The sequence below is a fragment of the Coenobita brevimanus genome, chromosome 26, assembly GCF_032717465.1.
Source record: "Coenobita brevimanus isolate Jiangsu-jjx chromosome 26, ASM3271746v2, whole genome shotgun sequence".
In the NCBI taxonomy this organism is placed as follows: domain Eukaryota; kingdom Metazoa; phylum Arthropoda; class Malacostraca; order Decapoda; family Coenobitidae; genus Coenobita; species Coenobita brevimanus.
The window spans coordinates 37417820-37435650 of NC_136979.1; the positions used below are offsets into that span (position 1 = coordinate 37417820).

General features: G+C 40.6%; 1 protein-coding gene across 1 annotated transcript in view; it reads left to right on the forward strand.

Annotated features, from left to right (window-relative positions):
* The window catches only part of Sbf (SET domain binding factor), a 219984-nt gene that overhangs the window by 173246 nt on the left and 28907 nt on the right, over positions 1–17831 (forward strand). The window contains exons 30-34 of the mRNA XM_080268179.1: positions 3320–3455; positions 11751–11936; positions 12387–12603; positions 14163–14296; positions 16863–17044. Coding sequence (XP_080124305.1) covers positions 3320–3455; positions 11751–11936; positions 12387–12603; positions 14163–14296; positions 16863–17044 — 855 coding nt within the window. The remainder of the gene's footprint in view (positions 1–3319; positions 3456–11750; positions 11937–12386; positions 12604–14162; positions 14297–16862; positions 17045–17831) is intronic.

Consider the following 17831-nt stretch of genomic DNA (forward strand, 5'->3'; position numbering starts at 1 on the left):
ATAGTATTCATTCCATGTAAAGATAAATTTCTCATATTCTTATTCTCACTAAATAACAAAGAAGGAATAAAGGTGCAGTTTTTTGGATACTCATTAAAATCATAGCCTGGGGCCAAAGTAATTCTCATATAACTAGAGGAAAGTGGATGGGGACTCCCCCTACCTTTAAGGGGTGTCAGTTCAGATTTTTGGTTGAAAATGAAATTATGCATCAACCTGCATGAACCTTTACTGGATAATAGCTATGATACCTACTTAAGCGTGCAGAAAGTTTCAGGACGATACATGAAAAAAAGAAAAAAATATTTGGTAAAATCATTATATATTTAACCTAACTTTGACTACTGCTCCTAAGTGAGTAAACATATAATCATTTTAAAAATATCAGTGATTAAATTAATCATTTACAAATAAAGCTCAGGGATTAGTTTTGCCAAATATAGCTATTATCCAGTAAAATTTCCCGTAAATTGATGCATAATTTCATTTTCAACCAAAAAAATTAACTGACACCCCTTAAAATTAGAGCACAAAATAAGATAACTGAGGCCACTTTAAAATAAATTAGTATAGAAGGAGCTGAAAAAATATATAGAAAACCTATGCTTTGATAAATTAGTATAGAAGGAGCTGAAAAAATATATAGAAAACCTATGCTTTGAATCAAGAAATATTTTAAAGCTGCCTAGGAAGACCATTGATCCATCCATCCATCCATCATCCAGTCCTACCTTGCCCCATGAGGAGCGTAGGAGCCCGGGGCAACGCATGTTGGTCCTGACATTTAAGATGAGAGTGACCAGCCTCACTCATCCCTGAGTGGCATTACTGTATGTGAGCAGTAACCCCAACCACACCTTGGATATAAACCTTCACTGGCTCAATCCGATTGGAGTGCCACAGTTACCTACTAAACCACCAGGCGTCATAATTTGGTTATATGGTTACCACCCAGCGTAGTAAATGGTTTCCTGGTGTACAGGAAACTATTTGGCATGTCACTCAGTGTAGAGTCACCCATAGGTGGAAGGACGAGGAAAGAATGAAGGAAAGACAAAAGAGGGAGTGTAAAGTCACCCGTAGGCAGAAGGACGAGGAAAGAATGAAGTAAAGAAGGACAGAAGAGGAAAGGAGGGAGGCGAGGAAAGGACTGACACCTGGGAGCAGCATTACATCAAATGAGTGGATGTTGAGTGTCCCACCTATCACAAAGAATACTGATTACTTTTAATAATTATGATGTGGTAGTTTTTCCTTCCATCTTCTTCTTTCTTTCCTTCATTCTTTCCTCGTCCTTCTGCCTATGGGTGACTTTACACTCCCTCTTCTGTCCTTCATTCTTTCCTTTTCCTTCTGCCTATGGGTGACTCTACACTGAGTGACAAGCTGAATTGTTTCCTGTACACCAGGAAACCATTTACTACACTGGGTGGTAACCATATAACCAAATTATGGCACTTGGTGGCTTAGTGAGTAACTGTGGCTCTCCAGTCGGATTAAGCCAATGAAGGTGTATATTCAAGGGATGGTTGGGGTTATTGCTCACGTAATGCCACTCAGGGATGAGTGAGGCTGGTCACTCTCATTTTAAATGTCAGGACCAGCTTGCCTAGCCCCGGGCTCCTACGCTCCACATGGAGCAACGTAGGATTGGATGATGGATGGATGGATGGACTAAATTATGAGATGAACAAATGAGATTTAATTTCTAATCCAATTCAAGCTCCAGAGCATGAGCAAGAAGAAATAGAAAGTAAAGTTCCAGAAATGAAAGGAAAAAAAAAACTAAATTGAGTAGAGAAAAGTAAATTCAGAAGAGAAGCAGTCTTCCTGGATTTAATATAAATCAATACTGTTGAGAGCAGGAGTGCTAGTTAGGTGATAGAGGAAAATTCTGGACAGTGTTTGCACATTTTCTGTTGCTAGTCAGAGTTGCCAGGCAGCCTGCTGTTGTGAGCAGAGGTATTTTGTCAAGTTTTGCCATAATTTTTATTCCTTTTTTCTCTACTGTATAATGTTTTATTTAGGCGATTGTGTTCAATTATGTAATATTCCTATTTAATTTCAGTTTGTATGCTAAAGCATTTTGAGTGCTACATATTGTTAGACAGCTCTGGAATATTTTGGATATCCCTGACTTGAAACTTTTGCCACTAGGAGTACATAGAACATTTGAGTAAGGAAGGTTTTAGAAGGATGGGGAAGAGAACAGAGTCAGTTTAGTTTACATGTGGCCTTGTGAAGTTAATGTAGCTGTGGCATTTGTGAAGCAGACAGTGTAGTTACTTTGCAAAATAAAGACTACTTATGTGAGAAGCCTGTATTAATACAACGCCTGATTTGATTTTGTGTACATTGAAAGGCTGACCCTTCAAGGAATGATTCGCTGGGCGACGTCCTTCCTATACAGTACTGAACTACTGCTGTTGGAGCCTGTGGCAGTGTGGGATGATGGCATAACAATAACACTATTTTCTTTTGTTTAGAAATGTGTAATAATTAACTTACAAAGTTGACATTATCAGCATCAACCTTCCTACACACAACATCTTATGATTCTTAAATATAAGCAGCCAAACAAAACAGATTTTAAATAGAGGGATAAGTGCTCATAAATGAGGTATGAACCATTAGCTTAAACTTAGCTCATCTTTTTAAAGCCAATAATCTGTAGTATTTTCTGCCATAATAGGTTTACAAGACCAACAATTAAACTTCAGTCACCTGGTGAAAATTAATTTAGCTTTCATCAGATGATGTAACCCATGTTAAAAATGATCTAACCAAAACCCTTTCCACTGCAGTTAGCATAAAACTATGATTAGCCCCACAGATTTTTTAACATTGTAAAATAACCCTGGGTAAGAAAATAAAAACCTAATTTGATTTAAATGACCTGGGATAGCATTGACTTTCACTCCTAATGCAGGAACCGTCCAAGAATGAAGAACATCTGCTGCTCTTACCAATACTTGAATCTGAGTATTAAATGACAGAACAGCTCGATTATCAACATAACATAAATAAATGTTTGTCATGTGCTTTTGATGATGAGATCCCCTCCCCCTTTTTTTTCTTACCATCATTGTTCTTCAGTCTCACCCAAAAGATGGCACTGGTAAGAAGGGAATTATTTCATTTTAAAGAGAGAGGTAATTTTTTTTCTGGAGAGAGCAAATTTATCTGTGATTTGTAGGTTGGTTTTAGCATTTCGGTAGCAGAGACAGGGAAACGGTAGACTAAATTAGTTTGTACAGGAAGAATCCTTTGATAAATAATAGAAAAAAAAAATCTCTCCTTGTGGTTGTTTCCATGGCAGAGCAATTGAGAGTAGTGAATGGCTGGTTCAATTGGAGTCAGTACTACAAGTTGCTGGGGCAGTGGTGGACCTCATAGACCTGCTGGGGGCATCTGTAATGCTGCTCCTTGAGGATGGATGGGATTTCACTGCTCAGGTAAGTGCCCTACACAAATGTAAACAATATTATTAATTCACTTTTTAGTAGAACAGTTATGAAACTGTTACTTAAATATTCAGAGATGTCCATTTGGCTCCGAAAATCACATCATTGGGTTTTGAATTTTGAAAGTCATTGCATACTGTCTCATTTATTGTTTTGAGGTGGATTATTTTTTTTTTTTTTTCCCACAACAGAGCAGTACCTCCACTTTTCATAGGTTTGAGCTTCAGGAGGAGACTGCAAGATTGTTGATCTTGTAATGCTATCTGGAGAAGTAGACTGGTCATCTGCCCTTAAATGTACAGGACACCAGTAACAAACTTTGGGTCCTTGTACCACAGTGTCATGGAGGTTTAGGATATTAGGGTAAATAACCAATTTAATGGAATAAATGGCCGACAGATCCCCAGCCTGTTGCTGAGAGGAAAAGAATATATTAAATATTTCTCTACTACATATGGGAGAAAAAGGAAAGTCACCACTGACATGAGGGCTATTGACATATAAAATAAAGTAGTTTTACTTTTATTCTAGCTTATGTTGCTGATTCTCTAAAGATGAGAATGTCATAAACTCTAAACAGCATACAGTGGAGACCACTCACTCACCAATGCTGAATTGTTAATACGGTTGGCCTCTGAGAAAGTGTCCTTCCCCCTGACAGTCGATAATGATAATAATAATAATAATATAATAATAATAATAATAATAATAAATAGGTTCTTGTGGTAGGTGGGGACACTCACCATCCACTCAGTTGATGTAGTGCTGCATTGAGTGTCTGCCCTTTCCTCTCATCCTGCCTTCTTCTTCTGTCTTCTTTCCTCTTCCTTCTGCCTGTGGGTGACTTTACATTCCCTCTTCTGTCTTTCTTTCCTTCAATCTTTCCTCTTCCTTCTGCCTATGGGTGACTCTACACTGAGTGACAAGCCAAATGGCTTCCTGTACGCCAAGAAACCACTTACTATGCTGGGTGGTAACCATATTACCAAATTATTGTGCCTAGTGGTTTCATGGGTATTTAAAGCACTCCAGTTGGATTGAGCCTGTGTAGGTTTATATCCAAGGGGTGGTTAGGGAAAATTGCTCACATAATGCCACTCAGAGATGAGTGAGGGTGGTCGCTTTCATCGTAAATGTCAGGACCAACTTGCCTAGCCCCGGGCTTCTACGCCATTCATGGGGCGATATAGGATTGGGTGATGGATGAATAGGTTCTTACTGATGCTAACTCCGGACTGGCACAATGGATTTATTATGAATGAGTTTAAAAGAACTGGTTTAACTACCAGTTGTAATTAATATAAGAAATATTGTTCAAACTGGGAGGAAGCAAATTAAAGTAAGAACATTGTGGAGAAATAAAACATGATTTTTACATTTAATCAAGCTCAGAGAGGAGAACTATAGATTTATTAATTACAGCAAGATAAATTATTCTTATGTTACAAGAATCTTAAAACAATTAACTTCAGAATCTCAAGTCACTCATTTAATCAATTGTGGTAGCTAATGCTCTTAACCTAGAAAACAGAAAAAGGATACTGTTAGAGATATGGAGACACGGGGCTGTAGACTGGAGTCACCTCTGAGATTCCGGCAGAGAGGAGAACTGTAGATTTATTAATTACAGCAAGATAAATTATTCTTATGTTACAAGAATCTTAAAACAATTAACTTCAGAATCTCAAGTCACTCATTTAATCAATTGTGGTAGCTAATGCTCTTAACCTAGAAAACAGAAAAAGGATACTGTTAGAGATATGGAGTCACGGGGCTGTAGACTGGAGTCACCTCTGAGATTCCGGCAGAAACGAGGGTTAATTTCCGACTATCCTGCTGTCTCCTTCTCCATTGCTACATCCACCTCCCTGGGCTGCCGACGGAGAGATGGGCGATCCCCGGGATTCACAGACAGTGCACAGATCGAGACACGGTATCCTTCTGTCTGTCGGCCATCCATCACTAACTACTAACTACTGTGGGAGGAGAGACATGGCGTCGCTGAGCTAAAGCCCACAGCTCACGAGTAGGCAAATCCACGAGAATCCTCACCATGGCGCACATCTGTCCTTCGTTGGTGTCCCTCTCCAACTGAAACAATCTGTTCTCATGCTTGGTACAGAGGCATGTTCACTGGAAGTGGACGTGCCATAACTTCAGCGGTTAAAAGAGGTGGGGTGAATGATATACACACATAATAAATTCACTCAGTGAAGCACTAATGTTGTCCATAAGGGGAGTCACATCTGAAGCAATGATGAATGTTTTGAAAAACCATCCCAGTCGAAGTGGATACCAGGATGGTTAAACTGGGTGAAACACAGTGGGTCTCCACTAGAGTTCGTGGCTTCCCATGATAGCACAGTGTCACAAATTTGTATAAAAACACAATGTGTCAAATTCATAACATTACGCCCCATCAAAATGAAATTTTTTCTCCAAAAAATTTGACAGGATATATTTTTACATCCTAACTCAGTCACACACAATTTATACTGTGGTGTGTGTACTATCCTGCCACAGGAGAAGATCACTGTTGTCAATGAGCATAAAAACCTCGTATTTATGTTAATAGCAAGCTTGAGGGGAAAAAAATATCTGCGAAAACAGTGAAAAATCCTGTACTCAGGTCAAACTGAGCGATTTGCTACATTTACTTTAACAACAAATTGTTATGTAGTGTGGTGTATGTGATACATGGTGTAGATGTGACAGTTGTAGTGTAACTGTACCTAAATGTAAAATTTTATGATACAAATTGATAACAGTATGGAGATGACAGGAGCAGAGGAGAAGAGGTGGCAGCGTTTGGTGGAGACAGTCAGCTGACCCACATGGCAAAACTGCTACATCCGTTGCTGTACCTGCAAAGCAAAACTGCTCCACCCACCAACTGTACCTGTAAAATCAAATCAGGGTAGAGCATCAATAGTACCGATATGAAAAACAATTTATATTAAACTGCAATTACCCTCTGCCTAGTAGTCAACACATATGCTACAAAAGTACATTTGAGGTCGCCATTAATTTCTTATTGGGTAGATTATTAACCAGGAAATGTGATAGTCCTTGGATTGCATAAATTTTAGAACAGCCAGTAGTTTACTGGTAGCTCTATTAACTGGAGAACAAGGTGTTTCATGGTTATAGCATAGACACAGTGTAGATATAAGGGGTGAGGTCCAGAGCCTTGCCTGGTACATTCAAGGTAGACAGCAGTCAGTCAGGTGCCAGCTCCTTTTCTCATCTGCGAGACTGTACTTCACTTCAGCCGATCCACCCCCTGCAGCATTAATCCTTGGTACATTGAAAGGACCTTGATGGGTGCCAATTAACTAACAGGGCCTTTAGTAACCCACAGTCTGGCACAGGTCAAAAGTAAGAGTCGTAACCGTTAACTCAGGGTTATCATTGTACAGTAAAACCTAGATTTAACGGCATCCTACAGGGCCCTGAGCATGCTGAAGAAAGCTAAATTCCATTAGATTGGGGCTTACACCTATCAGTACCCCTGGAACTCAGCTAACACATTTTAACACATTTTTAAGCATATAAACGTGCAGACAAAAAATAAATTTAAAAATTTTATATTTAGAACAAAAGAAAGCAGGTAGGTGTGGTGTTGTACTATAGTAAAGTACTGTACAGTAATCCATGTAAGTGCAGTACAGTAATCCAGGTAAGTTAAGGGGGTATCACACGGTACCTCTTATCAGGAATGGCCAAGGAAGATTTAAGTGGAACAAAACTTATACGCTATCACACCTGTTCTTCGTATCCTCGGCAAAGGACATGCTTCTCACACTGTTGCCAGAGCCCCGTCTCGTGACTGTGGAAAGTGATCGCTGTCGCTGACTCGGTAGAGAATAAGGGGAAGCAGCTTTGTTTACAAACAGGTACACTCGCCGATAAGTATACATTACATCACATTATCCAGGAGTTGTTGTTGTGATGTTTTCAGGTGGCGACTGGTAGCAGTATGTCCAGCTGCAGTGGAGTCCTCAGTTGTAAACACATGATTATTTTATTAACATGACAGTTTCCTAGGTATAGGAAATATTAACTCTTTATGAGGGTTTCAAAATGATTGATATTTATTCTAAAATATTAATAAGTATTCAGTGTTAGGCTAAATGTATGTTCAGTGCTGTAGTATGATATATTCTCTGTTAAGTCGCCTGGGTTTTTTGGTCACACTGTTTTGCCTGTCGTATCCTCGGGAGGAATCCATCCAGATGAATTCTAAATGCCCGTGGTATCGTCGGCAATTTTACCATGTTACCGTTCTGATTTACCATCGTATCCTCGGCAAACCTCATATGAAGTGCTGTGTGATTTTTCACTTTGGGGTCAGGCTAGGTGGGAGGAAGACTGGGTTAGCCTAAACATACCCAGTTGGCGGGAAACTGCAAACAGACAGTCGAGATGCATGCAGCGCCTGCCACATTTGAATGTCTAATTTTTACCCATTTTGGGGGAATTTTTAAAAATTTTTTGCATAAATATTCCTCGGGAGATTTGTGCCGTTAGTTTGGGGTTGCCATTAGAATGAATGCCCTAAAATCGAGGTTTTACTGTATATGCTCCTAGTTTAAGTACTGTCCCGGTATTTATACGTATGCACTTGAACATCCTAAGAGCATAATTACCCTTATAACTAATATTGGGAAGCTGAGAATCCTTACGCAAGCTTGAGCAGGTCACATTTAACACCTAGCATGGGTGTGAACACTCGTGTGTATTAAGCGTGTATTCTCCGGGAATCCTCAGAAAGGCCCACAACTCAAGATGTATTGCAAGGTAATTCAGACAGCCTCGGATTGCCCCTGCAGGGTTCCTGAATTTCCTTTTTAACCTACGGTACATATGTATGAACAGACCCTGTACGTAATGTGTCCTGTGGGACCAACAGGCTAGACTTCAGGTCTTACTGGTATACTATTAACCGGGAACCGACCTAGTTCTTGGATTGCCTAAATCACTCAGGACGTCTATCTTAGAGAACCCATTTTACAACAGTTGCCTGTTAGGTGTCAGTTAGCAGGTGAGACATGAGGTCTGTGCCTACATTGTCACTGCCCTCTTTCAAATGGCTCAGAGATTATGGACGTGGATTCCAACAGCGCAGGATTAGTGGTACATCGACACATGTCGCAAGAATGCACGAACTTATATCATGTCCCATTCCTGGCCAGAAAACGTCAGCGTGGATACGGTCAAAGGTTTTCTTTTTGCCCATTTGACCTCCCATCGCTGAACAGTGACCCAGTTTGGACACTGCTCGGCGACCATTTGCCGGAATGACAAACTGCATTTGAACCTCGCCCTGGGGTTTTGTGACTCACGGTACAGCCATCCTTGTTTACGAAGGAACCTGGCATGACCTCCCTGTGAATGCTTAATCACGTAACCCTCCAGTTCTTACGCACCATGGCAGTTGTCGGGTCGGACTGTTACTCTTGGACGACATCTTCACTAAACTACAGTGCAACTATGCTTAGCATCAATAACACCCTTTAATTAGGTCAAAGGTTCTGGCATGACAACTGCAGCAGTTGAGCGAGTATAAAATGGAGATTCTACCTGGATATGTGCCTCAGGAAACAATTTTACTGATCTGGGGATCATTAAGCTGTATACCGTTGTCTTTCTGTATGAACAGGTTAGGAGTCGTGGTGCTAACTCACTGAGACAGAGTGAACTAAAAGTAATGTTACTTGTAATTAGGTCAGAGGTTCTGACATAACAACTGCCACAGTTGAACCTGTATAGAGTTGCTACACGAGTATGTGCGGGAGACAGCCTTACTTTCTTGGGAATCATTATACCCCATACCATTGGCTTCCTATATGAACAGATTAGGAGCCATCGGACTAACTCAGACGGAGACTGAACTAAAAATTGACGCACAAAACTATGCTGTTTCACAGTCAAATGCTGATAATACAAAAATAAAGATATGGGCACTGGTACTAGTGACCAGTTTAATCTTTTTAAACTAGTAAGCAAGAAAAAGAAATCCACCTACTAACTGGGGAAAATCACAATACTGTAATTAACACTCTGGGTAATTGCGGTTTCCCAGGGATGGATAAAATCATCTGGCATTAGCCAAAGTAAAATACTAGAATTGAGGTAAGTACTCTAAGGGGTGATAAAGCGGGAAATGACCTGCTAAACAGTAACTGCCAGTAAGCTAGTGCCTATACACTTTAATGGCTGTAACTGACAGGTAGCTAGGAACGAGTGAGTTACTATTTCATTGATAACTTTGCTTTACATTATCCTGGAATGAGATCGCAACTGACTTAGCTAGAAGTTATTATCCTGGAAGAGATTGTGCTAGGAGTTATATCCTGGTGAGATCGCCAGATGTCTTGGGGGGGAAGTTTTGAAATGTGAATAAATTGCCAGTAAGTTGTCAGTTGTCATGATGGGAAAAGAAACATACTGAATACATTTCTCCACTACTTATGGGAGAAAAAGGAAAGTCACCAATGACATGAGAGCTGTCGACTTATGAAATAAAGTACAGTAGTAAGTTTTACTTTATTCTGGCTTATGTCGCTGCTTCTCTAAAGACAAGAATTTCATAAACTTTCTCAACAGTACACAGAAGATACTAATCACTCACGAATGCTGAATTGTTAATACTGTTGGCCTCTGAGAAAGTGTCCTTACTCCAGACAATCGATAATAATGATAATGATAAATAGGAACTTGCTGATGCTACCTCATGGCTGGCACAACGGCTTTATTATGAACCAGTACAAGAAACACGATTCTTCATTTAATCAAGCTCAAGGAGAAGAAATGTAATTTTATTAATTACCGCAAAATCAGTTCTTATGTTCAAAGCAGTTAAATTCAGAATCTCAGGCAAAGTTAATTAACTCAGTCAGTCAAGCTAACTAATACTCTTAAACCTAGAAAACAGACAAAAATACTGTTAATTGGAGATGTGGAGTCACGGGACTAGACTGGAGCTGCCACTGTGACGCTGACAGAAACGAGGGGTAATGTCTGATGATCCTACTGTCTGCTCCTCCATTGTTACGTCCACCTCCCTGGGCTGCCAACGGAGAGATGGGTAATCTTCGGGAATCACAGACGATCCACAGATTGAGACGCGCTATCCTTCTCTCTCTCTCGTCTGTCCATCACTAACTGCTGTACTAATTATGGTGAGTGGAGAAGCATGCAATCGCCGAGCTAAAGCCCACAGCTCAGGAGTAGGCAAATCCCCAAGAATTCTCTCCGTGGCGCACATCTGTCCGTCATTGGTGTCCCTCTCCAACTGAAACAATCTGTTCCTACGCCTGGTACAGAGGCATGTTCGCCGGAAGTGGGCATGGCCTAACTTCAGTGGTTAAAAGAGGTGGGCAAACTATATAAACACATAATAATTTCACACGTTGAAGCACTTATGTCGTGCATAAGAATAGTCACTTATGGAGCAGTGATGAATGTTTTGAAAAACCATCCCAGTTGATGTGTATACAAGGACAGTTAAACTGAGTGAAACACAGTGGGTCTTCCACTAGAGTTCGTGGCTTCCCATAATAGCACAGTGTCACAAATTTGTATAAAAACACAATGTGGTGAATTCATGACACTCAGAATAGGTAAAATTTGGTTAGGTGTCTCTTTTTATTACTTTATTTAGCTGAGGGGACATTTCAAACTGGTAGGGTTAGATATAGGTATTATTTACTCCTTTACTTCTGCAAGATGACTTTGCCTTATTCACAAGTTAGTCTAATGATTGTGCAAAAGTTAATATTGTATCAGTATTTCTAAGCTTCTTTGCCTGATGCAGTATTTGTTGTAACTCATGATTTTGGCCTTATTGAATATGTGAAAATACAGTTTTGTATTACAGCCATCATAGTTTCCAGTAGTGTAAAAAAATAAGTATGCCTATTATGTGGCAACACATTTGCAAATACTGTAAAATAACAGACTGCTAGTGTGTTGAAATCTACTTAGGAGATTGTAGGTGATCAACACACTCACACTGCCAGCCAATCAGTGGTAGTACAAATATATTTTTAGTGCCAGGTGGCCATTTGAATCCCTTGATTATGACTAGATGATTTTATTAAGCTTAAAGGAGATGATTTTTGTTGAAGGGGTTAATATAAGAAATATCAAACCCCTTCAGTTCGTAAAGTCTCCCCTAAGAAGACTGAAATCATTTGGTGGTAGCAGGAGCAGAAAAAAAAGAAGAAAAAAAAATGGATTGAAGGGGTTTAGAGTGTAGTTATCAACCTTCTTCTCTTCCAGGTAACAAGTATTGCGCAGCTTTGCCTAGACCCTTACTACCGCACACTGGAAGGGTTTCGGGTACTGGTGGAGAAAGAATGGCTTGCCTTTGGTCACCGTTTCACTCACCGGTCTGGTCTTCTTCAGGGTTCACAAGCCAGTGGATTTGCACCAATATTCCTCCAGTTCCTTGACTGTGTACACCAGGTGAGAGTCTGACAATGTTTAGATTAAAGGAAGCAGTCAATTATTGCAAGGAATTTGCTTTCAATATTGATCTGTGGCAGATTGCTGTGGCTGTATGAGATACTGTGTAGGGGATGAAGGGATAAAATAGGGTATAAATGTTTGTGATATTCATGTGATGGCCACTCTTTAGACTTCTTGGTCTTCAGCATATCTGCTAAGTCCCCCAGTTATATCTTCCCTGCACAGGAACTTCCTTTTATTTAGTCTTTTTGAAGGAGCTCTTCCATGCTGATTCACACTTTGTAGTTAGTACCAAATCTGGTGCGATGATGACAGATTGAACTACTGTACTGTACCTTTATTTTGTTTTCAGATTGTATAATTTTTTTTTTTTAATTTACACAGTACGGTACATAAAAGGTGAACATATATGTCCTCTTGATTCACGTCATACTTTCTTAATTCCAGATCCAGCACCAGTTTCCATTATCATTTGAATTCAATGAGTACTACTTACGCTTCCTGGCCTACCACTCTGTCTCGGCGAGATTCCGCACCTTCCTTTGTGACTCTGAATTGGAACGTGCAGAACTGGGCATCATGACAGAAGAAGACAAGCGTGGATCCCTCTCCAGACACCACAAAGGCCTGGAAGCTTCACAGGATGATGATATATACCCAGGAGGTGAGTAGGGGTTGAGCCAGGGAGAATGTTTCACACAATTATTTACCTAATCTCTACATGGAAATGAAGTGATTAACTGTTTCATGAATATGTAGGTAGGATTTCAGCATCATTCAGATAATGTTAGGTAGTGAAATCACCACATCCTATCATCAGAAAGAGAGGTGGGTGTAGGTATCCCCTGCTCCCACTTTCAGTTGCTTTCTATGGGGAAAAAAAAAAAAAAGTGGATAGGAAATGTTATCGCTCTTCTTGAACAGTTTCATTGTGTATTGGGAAGGAGTGGTTCCCAATATGCACAAATTTTATGTAAAGCTGCCTGCTGGTGTCTGCATGGAGCAACAATCTCCCCTCCCCTCCCAAGAATTTGTTTACTACATTGAATGGTAAATCATCTAACTAACTGGACAGCTGGTGGTGCAGTATGTTGGGTGAAGGCACTCCAACTGGATGTTGATAAGGTTTTATTTCCAAAAGGTTGTTGAGGCATATTTTTGACATAGTGAATGCCACTCAGGGGAGTGACTGATCACTTTCACATTATATGTTAAGTAACCTATCCCTTGGCTCCTGCAATGTTGGTGGGGTAACAAAGGATTGAATGATTGATGGATAGATAAATTTATGTTGTTTGTTTGGTACCTATTTCATAACTAATTTGCAGTCAGCAGATGAATTCTTTCTGGCAGGTGTATATTACTCAGGAGGAGAGGAATTTTGGCACTTGGTGGTTTAGTAATTATTGCACTCTGATCAGATTGAGCCAGTGAAGGTTTGTATCCAAGGAGTGGTTGGGGTTGATTGTTCATGTAATGCCACTCAGGGATGGGTGAACCTGGTCACTCTCATCTTAAATGTCGGGACCAACTGCCTAGCCCCGGGCTTCTACGCTCCTCATGGAGCAGTGTAGGATTGAATGATGGATGGATGATATATGACCCAAATGTGTATAGAAAATTATCAATAAAATGTGTACAGATGGTTAGGATTGTGATATGTAGCCAGGATTCATATGGCTTGAATGATGTGTGAATGAATGTCTTACCCATGCTTCCCCCCTATCCCCCAGACTCTGGGCATTAGCTTCACAGCCTGTTCCCAAGGCCCTGTAGTCCCCCTATGTACCATACACCTTTCACATGTCACCACTTTGGTCTTAATACAGTCCATATTGAATACATACTAGGTCTGTCTCATTCAGAATTTGTGTATTGGTATTAGCAGGGGTATTTTTATATGTTAGCAGGTTTCCCAGTAGATCAGTAAAGCCTGCTTTATGAAATTCAGATCCTTAAACTGTTCCCTGCTGCAACTGGGATTTGAACCTGGGCCCATTAGGACTGCAAGTTCTTTATTGAATCTGCCACCGCTGAATCTGTAGAGTGGTGGTAGTTCTCTCATTTTTGTACTTTCTTCTCTCTTCTTTGCTGGATCCTACCTCACCCCATCCTTAAGTGGGGAAAAAGGTCAAGTTGATAATGATAAGGATTAATGTTTTTACAGAGATTCTGCTGGTTTGAACATCTTATATGGTAATTTATGATAATTTTTTCTCACAGGCAGCCGTGTTGGATCCGCTGCGTCATCAGGGCACCTGGGACAGTCAGTGTTTGATTACATTGAAAAATTAAGTGGTCGCTCCTCTGTCTTCCACAACTTCCTCTACACTCCAGACCGCTCTTCAGACTCAACCGTATGTTTATCATGTAGTTGTTTCCTGTACACCAGGAAGCCATGTACTACACTGGGTGTTAACCATATAACCAAATTATGGCACCTGATGGTTTAGTGGGTATTTAAGGGGCTCCAATTGGATTGAGCCTGTGAAGGTATATATCCAAGGTATGGTTGGGGTTATTGCTCATGTAATGCCACTCAGGGATGAGTGAGGCTGGTCACTCTCATCTTAAATGTCAGGACAAACTTGCCTAGCCCTGGGCTCCTACGCTTCTTTTGGGGCAACATAGGATTGGATGATGGATGTTTTTTTTTTTTAAGCTGCATGAACAGTGCCCTGGGCCTTTGTGCTCCAGTTGAGACAGTAAAGCATTAGATGGACAGATGGGTGGAATGACAACTCTGTGAATGTATGACTATGGTATATGTGGTATGTGTATATGTAGTACATGAGAAGGCAAAATTCTTCCCCCAGAATATGAGTAAATAGATAGGCAAGTGAGATGGAACCAGGATTCTAAGGGCATGGTTGGTGTTACTTAACCCCGGTCTGTCTGACAGAGAAGACCTGTTGACCACAGATAAGCATCTGCTGCTGTGGGATCATCCTTCAGGGACAGTGCAATTCATACACTGTGTAGGGATCCAGCACCCCCTTGTAGTAAAGAGCACCCCACCAGGGTCTTTCCCATGGTGAGGTGCAGGGATATATGATGAGGTTTAGCTCCTAGGTGGATGCCACAGCAGCACAGTGCCTTCATATTTAGGCTTCTCATCAAGGACTTGAACAATGTGTGAATGAGTGTCTGGCCCTTTGCACTAGGCATGGTGTTGATAGTCCTCCCAATTTTGTTTTCTATCATTCCTTGTTTTTGGAATCTTACAGCATTCCGTAGTTTATGATGATGATGGTGATGAAAAATCATTTTTTAAATTCCGTAGTTGTACTGTGCCATGTCATCATCTCACCCTTCACACATTGTCATATTCCTCAAATGTACCTTATGTACATTAACCCATTGGCTGCGACTTTCCCTTTAAAAGGTCTGATTGATAGGCTGCAACATTCCGTTTAAAATCCACAAAATTGTTTCAAAAGTTATCCCCCTGTATTTAGGCGAGAGTACTTTGTGTATTCATTCGCTCAAGGTTGGGGTTGCCAGGTTGTCCGTTTAGCATCCTCCACACCACATCATGCATTACGTAACCACGTGAGCCCAGTTTGCATCAGGAAGTCATGTTTCTACAGATGGTTCATTGCATTCGCCCCAGCCCTCAACTTCGCTTGTTGTTACCAAGAAACGAGGTGCTAGAGGTCGTATTCCACAGAAAAGGAAGTATGCACCTACTAGTGACAGCGATTCTGGTGATTCTAGTGTGGAATATACAGTACTGTAAAACCTCTGAAAAAACGAGCCATCACACCACGCTCCAAGCGGCGCCAACCCACCTATGTTATACCATTGTGACTTTCTCACGTTCGTCAACTTCTAGCTCCTGTAGAAAAGTGATTGAACAGATGTAAATAAATGATAGAGAGAAAGTGTAAGTGACTGAAATATAAGGAAAATGAAAGTGTCTGGTGCAGGCTATGTAAATATCTTTTGTTGAGTTTAGCATTATTTATTATTACTGAGTAGTTTTTTATGGTTCACTATCACACTATTATGTTTTATAATGTTTGTAAAATAATGCAAATAAAGCGATGCGTATAATGGTGGTGCGTGGTCAGGAAATGAAGCGTGGTGAGCAGCAGTGTGGGTGATGGTGAGTGATGGACAGCTACAGTGACACAAGAACAACACCGAAAATGGTGTTGCATCCACCTCTCTTTACAGTATTGTACGAGCATCTAAAACTTCACCGATGTGCTCATTGGTAAGAAGAAAGGTTTCGCTTTCTTGTGCATGCTTTTTTTTTTTTTTTTTTTTTTATCGTGTGCTATGAAAATTATTGCATTGAAAATGGGCAACTTTTGTGAAGTGCGGTGAGTGGCGGTGTGGGTGGTGGAGCTTGACGGACAGCTACAGCAACACAAAAAAACACCAAAAATGGCATTGCTTCCATCATTCTCTACGGCATTGTAGGATTGTAGGTGCATCTAAACATTCACCGATGTGCTCATAGGTAAGAGGAAAGGTTTTGCTTTCTTGTGCGTGTTTTATTTTTTCTTATATTGTTTGTTAATACAAAAATTATTGCATTGAAAATGGGTAACTTTTGTGTGGATTGCCCCAACACGGACATCGCTCTCGCCACCTTAATCGCAATCAGGGGGTTAAATAACAATACTATATTATCAGTGCAGTACTCCTGTTGAATAGCATAGTTTAAGAAATTCTGACAATTTGTTGCACATGGAAAACTAGCATTTCCATTTGATGATGATAGAGGTAACCTATCTTTCTGTATCATTGCTGACCACACTTTGTAATGTGACCTGCAGACTGATCCCATAGAACAGTTGCAGGTGCTGCATAACTTGTTATCAGAAATTAGGGGCTTATTTACACCTTTGCCATAGTATTATATATTTTTTTCACTCACAACCTAAACTTTTTTTTCTTCCGCCACATATCCAGGTGCTACGACCAGTGAAAGAAGTGAGTGCCCTTCAGTTGTGGGGGTATTTATTAGGGGAGGAGCTACGTCATGGCCCCTCTTACGACCCTGAGGTTAGGACACTAGACCGTCAGCAGGAAGAGGAGGCTGAGGCAGCAGATGGCACTACTCCAACCTCTCAGCGTAGGATAGTCATGAGCGGGTAAAGTAACAGAGATTGTCAGGGTAGGGTTGGATCTTATTAAACTGAATAAATGCCTTTTTTGTAGTTAGGGAGGAGAGAACACTATTCATATTTTTCTTGCATACAAAATGTGATTTTTTTTTTTTTTTATGAAAAGAAGAAGGACCCAAAGGCCAGGAGCCCACAAACTGTTCCTTCCAAGAAAAAACTAAAACAGTACAATTCAGAGCCAAATTCAAGATCCGTTTATTTCAAGATGACCGGACACACTGCGTTTGAAAGAGTGAATATCATAGGAAGTAGGAAATAAATACAGAAGGAGACAGTTCTGGAGCTGACCTGTTGCATGAGTGAAGGACTGAGAGTAACGGTTAACTCTTGCATTAGAGAGGTGGACAGAAGTGATGTGAGTTGGTTGCTAGACGGGTGCTACGCGCCTGTCATAGAGGTGGAGGGGTGCAAGCAGGTAGTTCAGAGGAGCAGTGACCATTTGAAGTAGCAATAGAAAAGAGATTAAAGATGCAACAGTGCAGTGATGAGACAGAGGTTGAAGGGAGCTGGTAAGAGGTGGAAAGTTAACAAGACGAAAAACTTTTGACTCCACGGTGTTGAGAAGAGCTGTATGTGGGGAGCCTCCCCACACATGAGAGTTGTACTGTACACAGGGGTGAATTAAACCCGTGTATAAAGTCATCAACTGTGTGGGGTAAAGAAGGTACAGAGTCGGCTTAGCACATGTAATATCTTGGAAGCAAATATTACAAGAGATGTTTCCTGTACACCAGGAAATAATTTACTACGCTGG